Source organism: Bos taurus, chromosome 15, assembly GCF_002263795.3.
Source record: "Bos taurus isolate L1 Dominette 01449 registration number 42190680 breed Hereford chromosome 15, ARS-UCD2.0, whole genome shotgun sequence".
Classification (NCBI taxonomy): Eukaryota; Metazoa; Chordata; class Mammalia; order Artiodactyla; family Bovidae; genus Bos; species Bos taurus.
This window is the reverse complement of record NC_037342.1, coordinates 18,168,407-18,186,855: the sequence shown is the minus strand read 5'-3', so window position 1 is coordinate 18,186,855 and position 18,449 is coordinate 18,168,407. Positions and strand designations below refer to the sequence as shown.

Below are 18,449 nucleotides of genomic sequence, written 5' to 3'. Positions count from 1 at the left end.
GTTTTGGAAAATGACTCCTGTCTTCTCCTTCCATTTGTATCAAAAAGCAATCAACCAACAATGGAAGTCAGTGTCCCTGGCTGCATAAGCTGCATAAGACAGAAGGAGTGAGGGCGGTCTGGCATTTTTCTCTGAAAGTTGTCATATTTATTAAGGAAGAGGAAGCCCAGTGGCGTTGGGTTTGGGTCATCTGCTTCCCAGTAGTACTATAAGCAGATCTTTCCAATTGAAATGTTAAATGTTCATTGATATGTTAATATTGAAATGTTAATTCCTGCTAAACAAATGAGTAGATTTGTACTAATCTTTACCTTTTCTAGAAAAGGAACCCAAAGTCATCTTTCTACCAAGGACAAGAGAGTGTTGTCAGCTTGAATATGAGCAGTATTTTATTCAAAATATTTATACTGTCCTTTATTAAAATTTAAAATACATTAGATCAGCTAGGGTTTTTAGTTGTAGACACTATAATCCTTTTCCTACCTGCAATGCCCTTCTCCCCTTCTTCTTGCAGCAGATTCTTATCTGACCTTCATGATAAAAATAGATCAGCTTAGATGACCATCTTCATGATCAGCATGGATGTCATCTCTTTCAGAAAGCATCTCTCAAGGTTGGGTTAATTGGACCTCATACAGTGTACTTATGTTGGTAGAGGCAATCTGCCAAGGGGCCTGGACATACCTGGATATTTGTTGCTGGGTATGCCAAAAATGTAAGTTCTCGACCATGGTTTACTCATGCCATTTTTCAGGGTGTGTATGCAGCCATCAAACACAAGAGGAATGAGATAACATCTCCCCACTGACAAAGGGCAGACATAATTACCCCTACCCTAAAAATGGTAAGCCCTTAAACTTCGAGTGTACCTCTTATAATGCAACTCACTTCAGGCATCTATGATAAGCATTTTGCATCGTCCCTACAGACTTTTGTGGGTGGCTGGGTGGGTGGGGGCAGGGTATGGGAAGGTAGGGTGAGAGGTATTTGTTTGCTAGGGCTGTCACAGCAAAATTCCACAAACTGATTGCTTTGATATCAGAATTTATTTTCTCACAGTTTTGGAGGCTAGAAGTCCAATCAATATGTTGACAAATTTGATTTCTCCTGACCCCTCTCTCCTTGGACTGCAGATGGCTACCTTCTCATGGCATCCTTACATGGTCTTTCTTCTGTACCCAAGCATTCCTGGTGTCTCTGTGTGCCCACATTTCCTCTTCTTAGAACAGTAGTTAGATTGGTTTAGGGCCCACCCATCTTCAAATACAGTAATATTCTGAGGTACTGGGGTTAGCATCTCTATATGAAGTATGCTGTTGTTGTTTAGTCGCTAAGTTGTGTCCAGCTCTTGCAACCCCATGGCCTATAGCCTACCAGGCTCCTCTGTCCATGAGATTCTCCAGGCAAGAATACGGGAGTGGGTTGCCATTTCCTTCTCTAGGAGATCTTCCCAACCAGGGATCAAACCTGTGTCTCTTGCATTGATAGGCAGATATTTTTTTTACCACTGGGCCACTAGGGAAGCTCACATAGGAACATCCTAGACACTATACAGTCCTTGACACCCATATTTTAGCACCTATAACACTATTTACATTGCCTCTTTGTCTTTGTCCATTGCCTCTTTGACCAGTGAACCACAGGAGCTGTGAAGTCAAAGTATAATGTCTATAACATAGTAAGTATTGAACAAGTGTTTGTTGAGTGAAGGAAATTTGATTTATTATAAAGAATCTAGTCAAGGCATTGGATCATGTGAAGAAATATACTTTTTAAGGTATGAGTTAGGATGAGAAAGAAAACAGGTTGGTAGGGATTCAATACAGCTAAACAAGTGTTCAGATACAATTATATGACTTCTCTGATCTGTTCTCAAAAATACCAGGTGTTATCATGTGTTATATAATTTATTAAGTGACATTTTACTATCATCCAGTACCAGCTGACTCTCAGATTATTTCTCTGAAAAAAAACTTTAATATTTTGAAAGAATGCAAACAAAATGTGTTCCAAACAACTTTTTAAGTGATAGCTAGAGCACAGCAAAACTTTCCATTTAAAGTATGCAGACACTCCCACAAAATAAAATTTAGCAGTGAAAGTAATGCCAAGTAATGCTACACTTTAGCTCTACAATTTATCAGTGATTTACCACCAGTTCCTAAAAATCTTTCTAAAGTATAAAGAACACTGTCTAGAAACTCTGCTCAGCATTCCTAAAGCAGGTCAAGAGAACTGGGGAAAATATGGTAAGGATTTTGCTCTGATAAACTTTGGTTATAGCAAGAATGCTGAGCAGCCCAATTAAAGCCAAGAGATGAACAGGTGGCTTCTCAGGGCCTGATTCTGGCAACTCTGTTTCAAGAAACTGCCAGCAGAATGCAGAAATCCTGTGTCCATACCAGGACATGAGTTTCTCCAGACTCACACAGCCTGTGAAGAACTTTCTTTCCTTTGAATAGATTAAAACCATAAGAGGATAAAAGAAGAACAAATAATTAACTAATATAGATAAAATTGAGGTAGGAGATAGATGGGCCCCTGGGCCAGTCAGCTGGGATTTGTAAAGTGAAATAAAATTAAAGCTTTGTTCTCACCCAGACACTCCAAGGACAAAGCTGACAGCAAAAGCAGAGTGCTACTAGAATAAATAGATAAGGTGCCTACTCCTGAAGTCAAGGAAAACTTCCCTGTCGGCACATGTGCTGGAAGGCTCCTTGGGGGTCAAAAAAGGAGGTGGAACCACCCCATAGTATGTGGACATGCACCCACAGGCTCTGAGGTAGGATCCATCTCAGTAAAAAGTCACACACACATGTTGGGGAGGATCCTAGGACCAGTTAGGAGTGAAGAAACAAGATAATTGGCCAAAAGTAAACCAAGACCCTGAGAAACCTGTGTGCATGCAGGTCAAGAAGCAACAGTTAGAACCGGACATGGAACAATGGACTGGTACCAAATCTAGAAAGGAGTACATCAAGGCTATATAGTGTCACCCTGCTTGTTTAACTTGTTTGTAGAGTACATCATGCAAAATGTCAGGTTAGAAGAATCACAAGCTAGAATCAAGTTTGCCAGGAGAAATATCAACAACCTCAGATATGCAGATAATACCACTGTAATAGCAGAAAGCAAAGAGGAAACTAAAGGGCTGCTTGATGAAGGTGAAAGAGGAGAGTGAAAAGCTTGCTTAACACTCAACATTCAAAAGACAGATCATGGCATCCAGTCCCATCAGTTCAATTCAGTTCAGTCGCTCATTGGTGTCTGACTTTTTGCGACCCCATGGACTGCAGCATGCCAGGTCTCCCTCTCACTTCATGGCAAATAGATGGAGAAAAAATAGAAACAGTGACAGACTTTATTTTCTTGGACTACAAAATCACTGGGGATTATGACTGGAGCCATGAAATTACAAGATTCTTGCTCCTTGGAAGAAAAGCTATGACCAACCCAGGCAGCATATTAAAAAGCAGAGATATCACTTCAAAAAAAGTCCATAGTCAAAGCTATGATTTTTCCAGTAGTCATGTACAGATGTGAGAACTGGACCATAAAGAAGGCTGAGTGCCAAAGAATTGATGCTTTCAAATTGTGGTGCTGGAGAAGAAACTTGAGAGTCCTGTGGACTGCAAGGAGATCAAACCAGTCAATCCTAAAGAAAATCAACCCTGAAGGACTGATGCTGAAGCTGAAGCTACAATACTTTGGCCATCTGATGCGAAGAACCAACTCATTGGAAAAGACCCTGATGAAAGGAAAGATTGAGCTCAGGAGAACAGGTTGACAGAGGATGAGATGGTTGGATGGCATCATTGACTCAATGGACATGAGTTTGAGCAAACTCCAGGAGATAGTGAAGACAGGGAAGCCTGATGCGCTGCAGCCCATGGGGTTGCAAAAAGTCAGACTTAGCGACTAAACCACAAAGACCCAGGACTGTCCTATATGTGTGATTTACTTTACCTGTTTACTCATTAGAGAAGTTGTCCATAGCTTTTCTTTTTTTTCATAGCTTTTCTCTTCGAGTGTATATTTCTGCCTAGTTTCTGACTTAAATAAACTGCTTCTCTTTGTGCTCTCCCACTTGTTGTGCTGTGTCTTTAATAATAAACTTTGTACCTTTTTTAGTTTTTACCTCCTTGAAACTTTCAGATTAGAGTAAGAGCCACTTTGCTTTTAGCTTCTAGCTCCTGGGCTTCCCTGGTATCTCAGATAGTAAAGAGTCTGCCTGCAGTGAGGGAGTACAGGGTTCGATCCCTGTGTTGGGAAGATTCCCCTGGAGAAGGAAATGGCAACCCATTCCAGTATTCTTGCCTGGAAAATCCCATGGACGGAGGAGCCTGGCAGGTTACAGTCCATGGAGTCGCAAAGAATCCCTCACGACTGAGTGACTTCACTAAATTAAATAGGAGGTTTATCATTCTCACCTAACAGGAAGTCCAGAAGGTGCTGGGAGGTGGGGGGATGGGTCCTCTGTCCTTTCTACCTCTATGAGCATGAGCACTTAAGTTTATTTCTATCTGGTGGTCTAGTAGCTAGGATTCCTGGTTTTCATCTAGGTTACCCTGGTTCATTTCCTGTGCAGGGAACTAAGATCTCTCTTCGGGACACTGAAACTTACTGTTGCCCATCCAAGATCAAAATGGTGGGAAGAGATAGACATTGACTTCCCTCTACCAGAGTCCTTGCCAGTCTTTCCCCATATCCAACTTCCAGCATCTGAGGAGCGAGGAGCATTCAAGACCAGTCAACCCCCATGGGTTACAGGGGACAGCAGTTTCTGACTCTGAGGTGATGCTCACCCACCAGCCTCAAATCTGATTCCTACTACTGAGCGCAACTCTTGGTTCCTCGCTTGAGGCTTGGCCCCAACTCAGTGAAGGATGAACAAACACTTGTTGACAGAAGGGAAGTATAGGGTTTAGGGGATTTGGGAGACTGGAGGGAGTTACAGTCCAGTGAGGGAGACTGCTGAGCAGAAAACAAGACAGGTAATATAGTTGATGGGTGCTGTTGTGAACGGAAGGGCTGGGAGAGTTGGCCTTGTACGGGAATCAGGGGAATGACATTTTGCTCTGCGTCTTTTAAACCCAGTGAAATTCGTTGTTTGAAGGCTTTCGCGTAAGCTCTTCGCCACTGGGCCTTTTCTCTACAGCAATCACCCTGTGCGTCCTTTAAAAATGACAGTTTCCTCTGAAGAGTTGCCAAACTCCAGCAGCAGAAGCGGCGGCGGGGCACAGCCTCAAGCACGCTGGTCTCAGCAGCGCCCCCTCCGCCCTGGTCCTCAGACCCGCGCCGCCGGTTGCTGGGCCTGGAGCGGGAGAGCCGAGTTCATTGCGGCCGCGCAGCCGCGCCGGGCCCCTCTGCGGCGGGCTAGCCCTCGCCTTCCGGCCGGGTGGGAACCGGGGGCGGACCGCGGGCGGTGGAGCGAAGCCCGCCCCGGGGTGGGTCCCGCTCCGGCCAGCCGTGCGCCCGGCACCGCCCCGCAGCCGCTGCCGAGCTGGGCGCCGCCATGCGCCGTCTGCCGCGGGCCCGGCTGCTGGCGCTGCAGCTCGCCCTGCTAGTGGCCTCGGGGGCCCCAGAGGCGCCGCTCAGCGCGCAGCGGAGCCTGGTGTGGGGCCCCGGGCTGCAGGCGGGCGTCGTTCTGCCGGTCCGCTATTTCTACCTGCAGGCTGTCAGCCCGGAGGGCCAAAACCTCACCCGCTCGCCCCCAGGTAGCGTTCGACCGCGGGCCTCCCCGCCCTGCGGCCGCTCCTCGCGTCCCCTCCGCGAGTCCCGTCCTCGACCGCGCGCCCCTCCCCGGGAACCCTCCCGCCGCCCGCCGCCCGCGCGGCGTCCTTCCCTCGGCTCTGGTCACCTCCTCTTCTCCTCCCCTCCCAGACCCAAAGGCGGGAGGGAGTTGCAACGCAAGTCTACTGAATGAATAAATGAACTCCGAGCGCCCTTCCGCAGTTAACGTGCGGGGACTGCTAATCCGTAAGGAGGGCGCCCGGGGTGTTAATGAAAGCAGTGTGAGTCACAAGTTGGAGGTGGTCTTTCTACGCCTGACGAGATGTTTGATCTGTTACAGCTTGCAGGGAGTGCCTTCACGCGTTGAGTCATCCAGCCCGAGAATCGGATCGGGGTGCGTTGTTTAGGCCTGATCCTACAAAAAGGAGATGTCAGAGTAGCAGGCAATTTGGGAGGCAGTTTTGCAGGCTAGATTTTTGTTTTCTTAGAGTTTCGAGTTCTTGAAAGCGGGTCGCAGGAGTTAGTGAAACTCGGAACTTACTAGGTTTTCCCTCTGGTCCTGTCCTGAATCCCTTCTGCCCAGTCGTGCTCCCAGGTTCTCCTTAGTGTCTTAAGTTTGCAACTTCTTAACAGCTTGTCCTGCTAGTTCGAGTTGTTGCCAGTCAGGATTTGCTGATTTATCTCCTGTCAACTGGCACCCGGTTTTGTCAACAAAGAGACAGTCAGAATCCCCAGTGCCCCTTCCACCACCAGTGGAAAACTGAGTACTTTGTTGTTGTTTTTTTTTAAGAAGTCTCCATGGCCCTAAGGATCATAAGAAGATCGTTAAACCCCGATTTAGTCTTTCATCACGGAGTGTATTTTCTTCTTTATAGTTTTCTTTGTTTTCTAAAATTAATTTTGTAATGTTATAAATGGGGGCGGGGGGCTTTAGAAAAAAGATGGAAAACTAAGGAAAAAATTAATTGATGCATGAAAAAGGGAAGTTATATGATCCAAAATAAAATACTGTTAATCTTACTTTTAATGAAAGAACTATAAATTCAAATAGGCTTCCCAGATGGCACTACTCGTAAAGAACCCACCTGGCAATGCACGAGACTTTAGAGACAGTGGGTTCCATCTCTGGGTGGGGAAATCGCCTGGAGTAGAGATGGGAACCCACTCCAGTATTCTTGCCCAGAGAATCCCATGGACAGAGGAGCCTGGAAGGCTACAGTCCATAGGATCACAAAGTGTTGGACTTAGCTAACACACGTGCATAAATTCAAATAAAATTATATTTTTATTCCATTTTTAATATAAAAATAATGGCATTTTTTTTTAACTGCTAATACTCAGAAGCTGTTAATGAATACTCTTAGACAATGACCTTCATCCTCTGCTGGTGGGAGCAAATTGGTCAAATCTTTCTAGAAAGTAATTTTCCATGAAGAATCTTAAACATTTACAAACCTAATGTGCAAAATATATGTCTCAACAGTTAGAAAATGTAAAAATGAAATGTAATGAAAATGAAATGAAATGAATATGTAAAAATGAAAAAAAAAAGTCATTTATGAAAAATGTCCATGCCTTTTTATCTGATAATCAGACTTCTGTGAAAATGATCAGCATGTAGTCAAAGACTTATGAGCAAGGATATTCTTGCCCCATTATGATTATTTATTACAATATTTTAAAGAGCAGCTATAAGATAGTTGTTAAACAAAGCATGGTACATTCATGTGATGGAATATTTAACAGCTATTTAAAGTAGCACTTTCATTCCACTATAAGGTATCTAAAGTAGTCAAATTCAAAGAAAGAGAAAGGAAAATGGTCGTTGCCAGGGGCTGATGGAAGAGGGAGATGAGAAGTTGTTGAATGGTACAGAGTTTCAAGTTTTCCAAAATGAAAAAGGTCTAGTTTGTGCACAAAAAATGTGAATACACTTAACACTACTGAAATGTACACTTAAAAATGGTTAAGATGGTCAGTTTTGTGTGTTTCAAATCACAGTAAAATTTTTGATGTTTTAAAATATTATTTAGTAATGCTTATACAAGTTTACAGAGAAGGCAATGAAACCCCACTCCAGTACTCTTGCCTGGAAAATCCCATGGGCGGAGGAGCCTGGTAGGCTGTAGTCCATGGGGTCACTAAGAGTCGGACACAACTGAGCGACTTCACTTTCACTTTCACTTTCATGCATTGGAGAAGGAAATGGCAACCCGCTCCAGTGTTCTTGCCTGGAGAATCCCAGGGACGGGGCAGCCTGGTGGGCTGCCATCTGTGAGGTCGCATAGAGTCGGACACGACTGAATCGATTTAGCAGCAGCAGCATACAAGTTTAAGGATGCAACAGGAAACAAATTATATAGTTTTATTCCAAGTCATAATAAATAAATGAACCTGTACCTCATACATCAGGATTATTGGTGGTCACAGCAAGAGAGTAACACATTTTTTTTCACTCTTCTTTTTTACCCCCAAATGAACATAATGTTTTAATAATCAAGAGAAAAGTCATAAGGAAACAAACTAAAGACTTTCACCAAGTGTTTTCAAACAACCTCACTTTTATTCCTTTAGGTTCTCCTTTCAGGATATGATTCCTGGCTTCCGTTTAGAAACCTGCCCTATATTTCTGAAATCTCACTCAACCAGTCTTTACATTTTCTGCTAACATCATTCACTTTCAAGTCCTGAAAAATTTCTTTCTCCAAGAACTAAATGAAAAATACGGAAAATTTTCTCAAACTGTAATCTTACATGACTTAGCAAGATTCCCTTATTAGCACTCTCATTTAACAGTGTTACACTTATCTGAGTACTATTATTATGCCGCATGTCTCCAGGAACCTAGATAGCAAACGTGAACTTGAATGGTCTAAAACAGGGGGATTTCAAACAGGAGTTCACAGACAGAAATTTGGGGGTCCGTGATTTGGGATGAGGAAGAAACCAATCTATATCTTTATTTTCAGTAACCTCTGACTTAAATTGAGTACTTCCTTCTGTTATGAATGTAGGCAAAACCTGTTGACATTGTTATATTCCCAGCATCTAACACAGTGCCTGGCAGAGTTGCTCAGTAATTATTGTAGAAGAAAAGAAAGAAGAGATGGAGAGAGGGTGTTTGGAGTATGTCTAGATAGAAGATACCAGGACTCTTTTCTACTCAGTCGTCCTCTGCCTTCATCAGTAATACCTCCGTAAAATTATCTTACCTCCTAGTTATGTAGCACTTCAGTGTTTTGAGTTGTGCTTTGTTTCATATGCTCTCCTTAATCATCTTGTGAGTTAGTAAGAGTGTTAGTCACTCAGTCGTGTCCAACTCTTTGCGACTCCCTGAACTGTAGCCCACCAGGCTCCTCTGTCCATGGCAACATTATGGAGTGGGTAGCCATTCCCTTCTCCAGGGGATCTTCCCGGCCGAGGGTTTGAACCCAGGTCTCCTTCATTGCAGACAAATTCTTTACTGTCTGAGTCACTAGGATAGGAAGGACTGGTATTATTCTCTTCACAATTCCTGTAAGAAACAAGCTTAGTGAAAATAAATATTTTTCCTGTGGTTCCACAATAGATAAATGTCAAAGTCATGTCCAGATTCCCAACGCTTTCAATACCTCATTCATGGTCTTTCTTTTTTATCAAATCACTGGTATTGTTAATAAGATCACTGTTTTCAATAGGTTCCTGTAGAATATTCCCAATTAGCAGGCACTCATACATTTGGGAGGATTTCCATTTAGCCTCAAGTTGTACCAAGTTGGCCTTCAGGACTGTTCCCTTGGCCAGGTGGAGTCAGCCCTTTTGTTGCGTAGAGAGCATTAATAAAATTCCTAAACAAAAAGGGAGATGAAGACTCCATTGTAACAGGAATGACAGAGGTTATTTTTCCAACTATGAATTTTGAGAACCTTGTTGTTCTTAGTCACTAAGTCATGTCCAACTCTTTGTGACACCATGAACTGCAGCACGCCAGGCTCCTCTGTCCTCCACTATCTGCCAGAATATGCTCAAATTCATATCCATTGAGTCAGTGATGCTATCTAACCATCTCATCCTCTGTTGTCCCCTTCTTTTGCCTTCAATATTTCCCAGTATCAAGGTCTTTTCCAATGAGCTGGCTTCTCACATTGGGTGGCCAAAGTATTGGAACATCGAAACAAAAACAAAGTATTGGAGCTTCAGCGTCAGCATCAGTCCTTCCATTAAATATTCAGGGTTGATTTCCTTTAGGATTGACTGGTTTAATCTCCTTGCAGTCCAAGGGACTCTCGAGAATCTTCTCCAGAACAATTCAAAAGCATCAATTCTTTGATGCTCAGCATTCTTTATGGTCCAGCTCTCACACGCATACATGACTACTGGAAAAACCATAGTTTTGACTATACGGACCTTTGTTGGCAAAGTGACGTCTCTGCTTTTTAATATGCTGTCTAGGTTTGTCATAGCTTTTCTTTGAAGGAGCAAGCATCTTTAAATTTTATGGCTGTAGTCACTGTCCCCAGTGATTTTGGAGCCCAGGAAAGTAAAATCTGTCCCTGTTTCTGCTTTTGCCCCTTATATTTGCCATGAAGTGATGGGACCTGATCTATGATCTTAGTTTTTTAAATGTTGAGTTTCAAGCCAGCTCTTTCACTCTCCTCTTTTACCTTCATCGAGAAGCTCTTTAGTTCCTTTTCACTTTCTGCCATTACAGTGGTATCATCTGCATATCTGAGGTTATTGATACTTCTCCAGGCAATCTTGATTCCAGCTTGTGATTCATCCAGCATGACATTTTGCATGATGTACTCTGCAAAACCTTCTTGAATTAACATCAAAAAAGATATCCTTTTCATCTTAGGGGATTGGAATGCATAAGCAGGAAGTCAAGACTTACCTGGAGTAACAGACAAGTTCGGCTTTGGAGTACAAAATGAAGCAGGGCAAAGGCTAACAGAATTTTGTCAAGAGAACACACTGGTCATAGTATTAACTATTAAATATGGTCATATTTAACTGCTTATAAGTTAAATAAGCAGGATGACAGTATACAGCCATGACGTACTTCTTTCCCAATGTTGAACCAGTCTATTGAACCAGTCTATTGTTCTGGTTCTGACTGTTGCTTCTTGACCCACATACAGATTTCTCAGGAGACAGGTAAGGTGGTCTGGCATTCCCATCTCTTGAAGAATTCTCCACAGTTTGTTGTGATCCATATAGTCAAAGGCTTTAAATTAGTCAATGAAGTGGAAGTAGGTGTTTTTCTGGAATTCCCTTGCTTTCTCTGTGGTAAAATGGATGTTGGCAATTTGATCTCTGGTTCCTCTACCCTTTGGAAATCCAGCTTGTACCTCTGGAATTTCTTGCTTCACATATTGCTAAAGCCTAGCTTGAAGGATTTTGAGCATAACCTTGTTAGCATGTGAAAAGAGCACAATTGTACATTAGTTTGAATATTCTTTGGCATTGCCCTTCTGTGGAATTGGAATGAAAGATGACCTTTTCCAGTCCTGTGGCCACTGCTGAGCTTTCCAAATTTGCTGGTATATTGAGTGCAGCACTTTAACAGCATCATCTTTTAATATTTTAAATAGTTCAGCTGGAATTCTGTCACCTCCACTAACTTTGTTTGTAGCAATGCTTTCTAAGGCCCACTTGACTTCACACTCCAGAATGTCCGGCTCTAGGGGAGTGACCACACCATTGGTTATTTGGGTTATTAAGACCTTTCTTGTATAGTTCTTCTGTGTATTTTTGCTACCTCTTCTTAATCTCTTCTACTTCTGTTAGGTCTACTTGCTGTTTATGTCCTTTCTCGTGCCCATCCTTGCATGAATTGTTCCCTTGATATCACCAATTTTCTTGAAGAGAACTCTAGTCTTTCCCATTTTATTGTTTTCCCCTATTTCTTTGCATTGTTCATATAAGAACACCTTCTTATCTCTCTTTGCTATTCTCTGGAACTCTGTATTCAGTTGGGTATATCTTCCCCTTTCTCCCTTGCCCTTCTTTTCTCTTCTTTCCTCAGCTCTTTGTAAAGCCTCCTCAGACAACCACTTCGCCTGTTTGCATTTCTTTTTCTTTGGGATGGTTTTAGTCAGTGCCTACTATACAATGTTAGGAACCACCATCCTTAGTTCTTCAGGCATTCTGTCTACCGGATCTAAACACTTGACTCTATTTGTCATCCACCATATAATCAAAAGGGATTTGATTTAGGTCATACTTGAATGGTCTAGTGGTTTTCCCTATTTTCTTCAATTTGAGCCTGAATTTTGCTGATCTGAGCCACAGATCTTGCAACAGGTTTTGTTTTTGCTGACTGTATAGAGTGTCTCCATCTTTGGCTGCAAAGAATATAAACAATCTGATTTTGTTATTGACCATCTGGGTTATGTTCATATGTGGAGTCATCTCTTGAGTTGTTGGAAAAGAGCATTTGCTATGACCAGTGTGTTCTCTTGACAAAATTCTGTTAGCCTTTGCCCTGCTTCATTTTGTACTCCAAGGCCGAACTTGCCTGTTACTCCAGGTAAGTCTTGACTTCCTACTTATGCATTCCAATCCCCTAAGATGAAAACGATATCTTTTTTGATGTTAATTCTAGAAGGTTTTGTAGGTCTTCATAACTGGTCAGCTTCAGCTTCTTCCGTGTCAGTGGTTGGGACATAGACTTGGGTTACTGTGATATTGAATGCTTTGCCTTGGAACTGAACTGAGATTATTCTGTCATTTTTGAGATTGCATCCAGGTACCAAGTACTGCCTTTTGGACTTTTTTGTTGACTATGAGGGCTACTCCATTTTTTCTAAAGGATTCTCACCCAAAGTAGTAGATATCATGGTCATCTGAATTAAATTCTCCCATTCTGTAGCCTGCCAGGGTCCTGTGTCCATGGAATTCTCTAGGAAAGAATACTGGAGTGAGTGGGTAGCCATTCCTTTTTCCAGGCAATCTTCCTGACCCAGAGACTGAACCCCAGTCTCCCCCATTGCAGCCACCCCCTAGGGAAGCCCCTCATCATTTTCTTTCACTTTCATTCCTGTCCATTTTAGTTCACCAATTCCTAAGATGTCCATGTTCACTCTTGCTGTCTCCTGTTTGACCATGTCCAATTTACCTTGATTCATGAATCTAACATTCCAGGTTCGTATGCAATATTCTTTATAGCATCAGACTTTACTTTCACCACTAGACGCATCCACAACTGAGTGTTGTTTCTGCTTTGACCCAGCTATTTCATTCTTACTAGAGCTACTAGTAATTGCCATCTGCTCTTCGCTAGTACTGGGAAGCTTCTTACCCATGTTGGACAGCTTCTTACCTGGGAGGCTCATCTTCTGGTGTTATATCTTTTAGCCTTTTCATACTGTCTATAGTGTTCTCCAGGCAAGAATACTGGAGTGGGTTGCCATTTCCCTCTCCAGTGGACCACGTTTTATCAGATTCTTCACTGTGACCCATCTGTCTTAGGTGGCCCTGCATGGCATAGCTTCATAGCTTCACTGAGTTAAACAAGCCTCTTCACCATGACAGTGCTGTGATCCATGAAGGGGAATCTATATATCAACTTTACACAGTGTGACAAATTGGATTCAATATGGACTTTGAAGGAAGAAATAGTCAAGCTGTGTGCAAATTTTGGTTATGCTACTCATATATATGAGATCTTGGTGAAGTTACTGAACTTCTTCATGATAGCCTTTGGCTTCCTGATCTGTAATATAGGATGACAAATACCTTTCTCACAAGTTCTTGGAGGAAATAAATGAGAGATATGAAAATCTCAAGCTCAGGGACAGGCACAGTCCCCCTAAGTAAGTGAATTTTTTAAAAAATGCTTTCTTTCCCAATCAAAAGTTTTCAAAATTTCCAAGTCTAATGATATAAAGTTTTGATACTGCCAACCTCTTTTGTCTCCTTTAGTCACTGCATTCTTATTCAATTTGCTATCTTTCATAAAGAAGTGTGAATTTATAGAACAAAAAAGCTCAAGCTGACTTCATTTCTGTTCCATTATATTAGCCTCCAGGGCAAATTAAAATTCACATTCCTTCTATTTGAAGCCATTTGAAATGACACTCTTCTTGTTTTCTCTTTTTGGAGAAGGCAATGGCACCCCACTCCAGTACTCTTGCTTGGAAAATCCCATGGACAGAGGAGCCTGGTAGGCTGTAGTCCATGGGGTCGCTGAGAGTCCGACACAACTGAGCAACTTCACTTTCACTTTCACTTTCATGCATTGGAGAAGGAAATGGCAACCCGCTCTAGTGTTCTTGCCTGGAAAATCCCAAGGACAGGGGAGCCTGGTGGGCTGCTGTCTATGGGGTCGCACAGAGTCGGACACGACTGAATAGACTTAGCATAGCATAGCATAGCATAGCATTGTTTTCTCTTTTATGAGGGTTCAGTTCAGTTCAGTCGCTCGGTCACGTCCGACTCTTTGCAACCCCATGAATCGCAGCACTCCAGGCCTCCCTGTCCGTCGCCAACTCCTGGAGTTCACCCAGACTCACATCCATCGAGTCAGTGATGCCATCCAGCCATCTCATCCTATGTTGTCCCCTTCTCCTCCTGCCCCCAATCCCTTCCAGCATCAGAGTCTTTTCCAATGAGTCAACTCTTCGAATGAGGTGGCCAAAGTACTGGAGTTTCAGCTTTAGCATCATTCCTTCCAAAGAAATCCCAGGGCTGATCCCCTTCAGAATGGACTGGTTGGATCTCCTCGCAGCCCAAGGGACTCTCAAGAGTCTTCTCCAACACCACAGTTCAAAAGCATCAATTCTTCGGCACTCAGCTTTCTTCACAGTCCAACTCTCATATCCATACATGACCACTGAAAAAACCATAGCCTTGACTAGGCGGACCTTTGTTGGCAAAGTAATGTCTCTGCTTTTCAATATTTTATGAGGGTAGGATTGCTTATTTCTAATTTAGTCCTGATCAATTTTACATTAATGAAGTGTTCTGGAGATTTCTTCTGTAAGCGAAGCTTCTTTCAAAGTGTCACATAGTTATTAATATGCTTGTACTATCTGTGTTTTATTTAAAATCATAAACTTATGGAAGATAGAACCATTTGATAGGTGATAAGAAGCTTTTCTGTCCTGTTTCCAATCTGGAGAGAATGATGGAAATGGCTTTTTAGTCCCCAGGCACTGCCTTCCTGATTTTCAGTCTGCCACACCACTTTGCCTTTCTGAAACTAAGTGGGAAATAACACAAAGCAATGATTTATATGTTTCATTAAGCATTTCAGGTAATATACCAACGTTTATAATAATTTCACATTATTACCTTTTTTTTTTTTTACAACATCCCTTACAGTTATCTCATTTCATTTATTTAGGCAGATATCTTTCATAATTTTATCACACTTTTTCAAAACTCCTAAAATGTATGTGTTTGGTACTTAATTATTTACTAGCAATATATCAGACACTACATTACTATTACTAAACTGAAGAGAGGAAGAAACATTTTTTCTGACCCACAAGAAAAAAAATAAAACCTTTGAAGATCAAAAAATGTAGAAACATCACTCACTAGATTCAGAAACTAAGAATAGGAAAAATAAAATTTTTTCTTCAGTAATTTCAAAAATATATGTTAAATATGTTTGATATTTGAATATTATTAAATATAGATAGATATGAAAGATTTCTTTGATCACAATTTGCTGTTTACCAAGACTGTGTATTTCAGAAGATTCACCACTTTTCTTTAAACATTTTGCTTTGATATGGTAATAAACTGTGATTAGGATATTCACTGCTCCTTATTGTCAAAGTGCTTGAGGATCAGATCTGCACTGAGTGCAGGTATGTCCACTATCCTCTCTAAAGAAAGAAGTCCCAATGTTTATTCCTGCAACAGTATTGTTTCAAAGCCTAAAAAATACACTGCAAAAAGAGAAGGGAAAGTTTACTAAGTAGGTATTGTCAGTTGAAAGGAATGATAGAGTAACCTAATGTAACTGTTTCATTTCAATTCTAGGAAAGAAGCTTAGAGGGGTACATCTAGTATTTACAAGGTGTGTGAGTTTGTATGTAGGTGAGTGTGTTGTATTTGTGCAAATCTAATAAATAACTATAATCTCTCTCTACTTAAGGAAATGGAAGGAAAATTTCTTCAGAATTGAGGGCTATTAGGTATTAAAATGGATTACAAAGAAGGCTTGTTCATACTTTATAAGGAGAAAGTGGAATTTCCTTAGAGCTATGCCATCCTAAAAGTTTATGGATGCTTTTGAACTGTGGTGTTAGAGAAGACTCTTGAGAGTTCCTTAGACTGCAAGGAGATCAAACTAGTAAATCCTAAAGGAAATCAGTCCTGATTATTCATTGGAAGGACTGATGCTGAAGCTGAAACTCCAATACTTTGGCCACCTGATGCGAAGAACTGACTCATTGGAAAAGACCCTGATGCTGAGAAAGACTGAAGGCAGGAGGAGAAAGGGATGACAGAGAATGAGATGGTAGGATGGTATCACCGACTCAGTGAACGTGAGTTTGAGCAAGCTCCAGGAGATGGTGAAGGAGAGGGAAGCCTGGCATGCTGAAGTCCATGGGGTCACAATCAGACACGACTGAGCAACTGAACTGAAATGGGCTTTTAAACCTAACCAAAGGAGAAATTCAGACTTAAATTAAAGAAAGTAGGGAAAACCATGTGACCATTCAGGTAGAACCTAAATCATATCCCTTATAATTACACAGTAGAAGTGACAAATAAATTCAAGGGATTAGATCTGATGACAGAATGCCTGAAGAACTATGGATAAGTTAGTAACATTGTAAAGGAAGCAGTGATCAAAATCATCCCCAAGAAAAGGAAATGTAAAAGGGCAAAATGGTTGTCTGAGGAGGCCTTACAAATAGCTGAGAAAAGAAGAGAAGGCAGAGAAGAAAAAGAAAGATATACCCATCTGAATGTAATTCCAAAGAATAACAAGAAGAGGTAAGAAAGCCTTCTTAACTGACCAATGCAAAGAAATGGAGGGAAAACAATAGAATGGGAAAGACTAGAGATCTCTTCAAGAAAATTGGAGATTCCAAGGGAACATTTCATGCAAAGATGTGCACAACAAAGGACATAAATGGCATGGACTGAGAAGAAGAAGATATTAAGGAGAGGTGGCAAGAATACACAGAAGAACCATACAAAAAATATTTAATGACCCAGGTAATCACGATGGTGTGACCACTCACCTAGAGCCAGTTGTCCTGGAGTGTGAAGTCAAGTGGGCCCTAGGAAGCATCACTATGAACAAAGCTAGTGAAAGTGATGGAATTCCAGTTGAGCTATTTCAAATCCTGAAAGATGATGCTGTGAAAGTGCTGCAATCAATATGTCAACAAATTTGGAAAACTCAGCAGTGGCCACTGAACTGGAAAAGGTCAGTTTTCATTCCAATCCCAAAGAAAGGCAATGCCAAAGAATACTCAAACTATGCACTATTACACTCATTTTACATGCTAGCAAAGAAATGCTCAAAATTCTCCAAGCCAGGCTTTAACAGTACATGAACTGAGAACTTCCAGATATTCAAGCTGGATTTAGAAAAAGGTTGAGGAACCAGAGATCAAATTGCCAACATCCGTTGGATCATAGGAAAAGCAGGAGAATACAGAAAAACATCTACTACTTCTTCATTGACTATGCTAAATCTTTTGTGTGGATCACAACAAATTGTGAAAAATTCTTCAAGAGATGGGAATACCAGACCACCTTACTTACCTCCTGAGAAATCTGTATGCAGGTCAAGAAGCAACAGTTAGAACTGAACATGAAACAATGGACTAATTCCAAATTGGGAAAGGAGTACGGCAAAGCTGTATATTGTCACCCTGCTTATTTAACTTATATGCAGAGTACTTTATGTGAAATGCCAGGCTGGATGAAGCACAAGCTAGAATCAAGATTGCCAGGAGAAATATCAGTAACCTTTATATACAGATGACACCACCCTTACGGCATAAAGCAAAGAGGAACTAAAGAGCCTCTTGATGAAAGTGAAAGAGAAAAGTGAAAAAGCTGACTTAAAACTCAACATACAAAAAACAAAGATCATGGCATCTGGTTCCATCACTGCATGGCAAATAGATGGGGAAACAACGGAAACAGTGACAGACTTTATTTTCTTGGGCTCCAAAATTACTGCAGATGGTGACTGCAGCCATGAAATTAAAAGTTGCTTGCGCCTTGGAAGAAAAGCTATAACCAACCTAGACAGCATATTAAAAAGCAGAGACGTTACTTTGCAACAGACTTCTGTGTGGTCAAAGCCATGGTTTTTCCAGTAGTCATGTTTGGATGTGAGAGTGGATCATCAAGAAGGCTGAGCACTGAACAATTGATGCTTTTGAAATGTGGTGTTGGAGAATACTCTTGAGAGTCCTTTGCACTGCAAAGCGATCAAACCAGTCAATCCTAAAGGAAATCAGTCCTGAATATTCATTGGGTTGACTGATGCTGAAGCTGAACCTCCAGTACTTTGGCCACCTGATGTAAAGAGATGATTCATTAGAAAAGATCCTGATGCTGGGAAAGATTGAAGGCAGGAGGAGAAGGGGATGGCAGAGGATGAGGTGGTTGGATGGCATCACCAGCTCAATGGACATGAGTTTGAGCAAGCTCTGGGAGATGGTGAAGGACAGGGAGGCCTGGTGTGCTGCAGTCCATGGAGTCACAAAGAATCTGACATGACTGAGCAACTGAACTGAACTGAACTCATA

At 41.7% G+C, this 18,449-nt stretch overlaps 1 protein-coding gene across 2 annotated transcripts in view; it reads left to right on the top strand.

Annotated features, from left to right (window-relative positions):
- Window positions 1-5,480: 5,480 nt before the first annotated feature.
- Window positions 5,481-18,449, top strand: part of POGLUT3 (protein O-glucosyltransferase 3) — a 34,590-nt gene continuing 21,621 nt past the window's right edge. The window contains exons 1-2 of one of the 2 annotated variants that reach the window (XM_010812332.4): window positions 5,481-5,717; window positions 6,074-6,127. In XM_010812332.4, the coding sequence (XP_010810634.1) occupies window positions 5,516-5,717; window positions 6,074-6,127 (256 nt within the window). In that variant the 5' untranslated portion in view covers window positions 5,481-5,515. The remainder of the gene's footprint in view (window positions 5,718-6,073; window positions 6,128-18,449) is intronic. The other variant, XM_002692967.7, reaches the window with a different exon arrangement.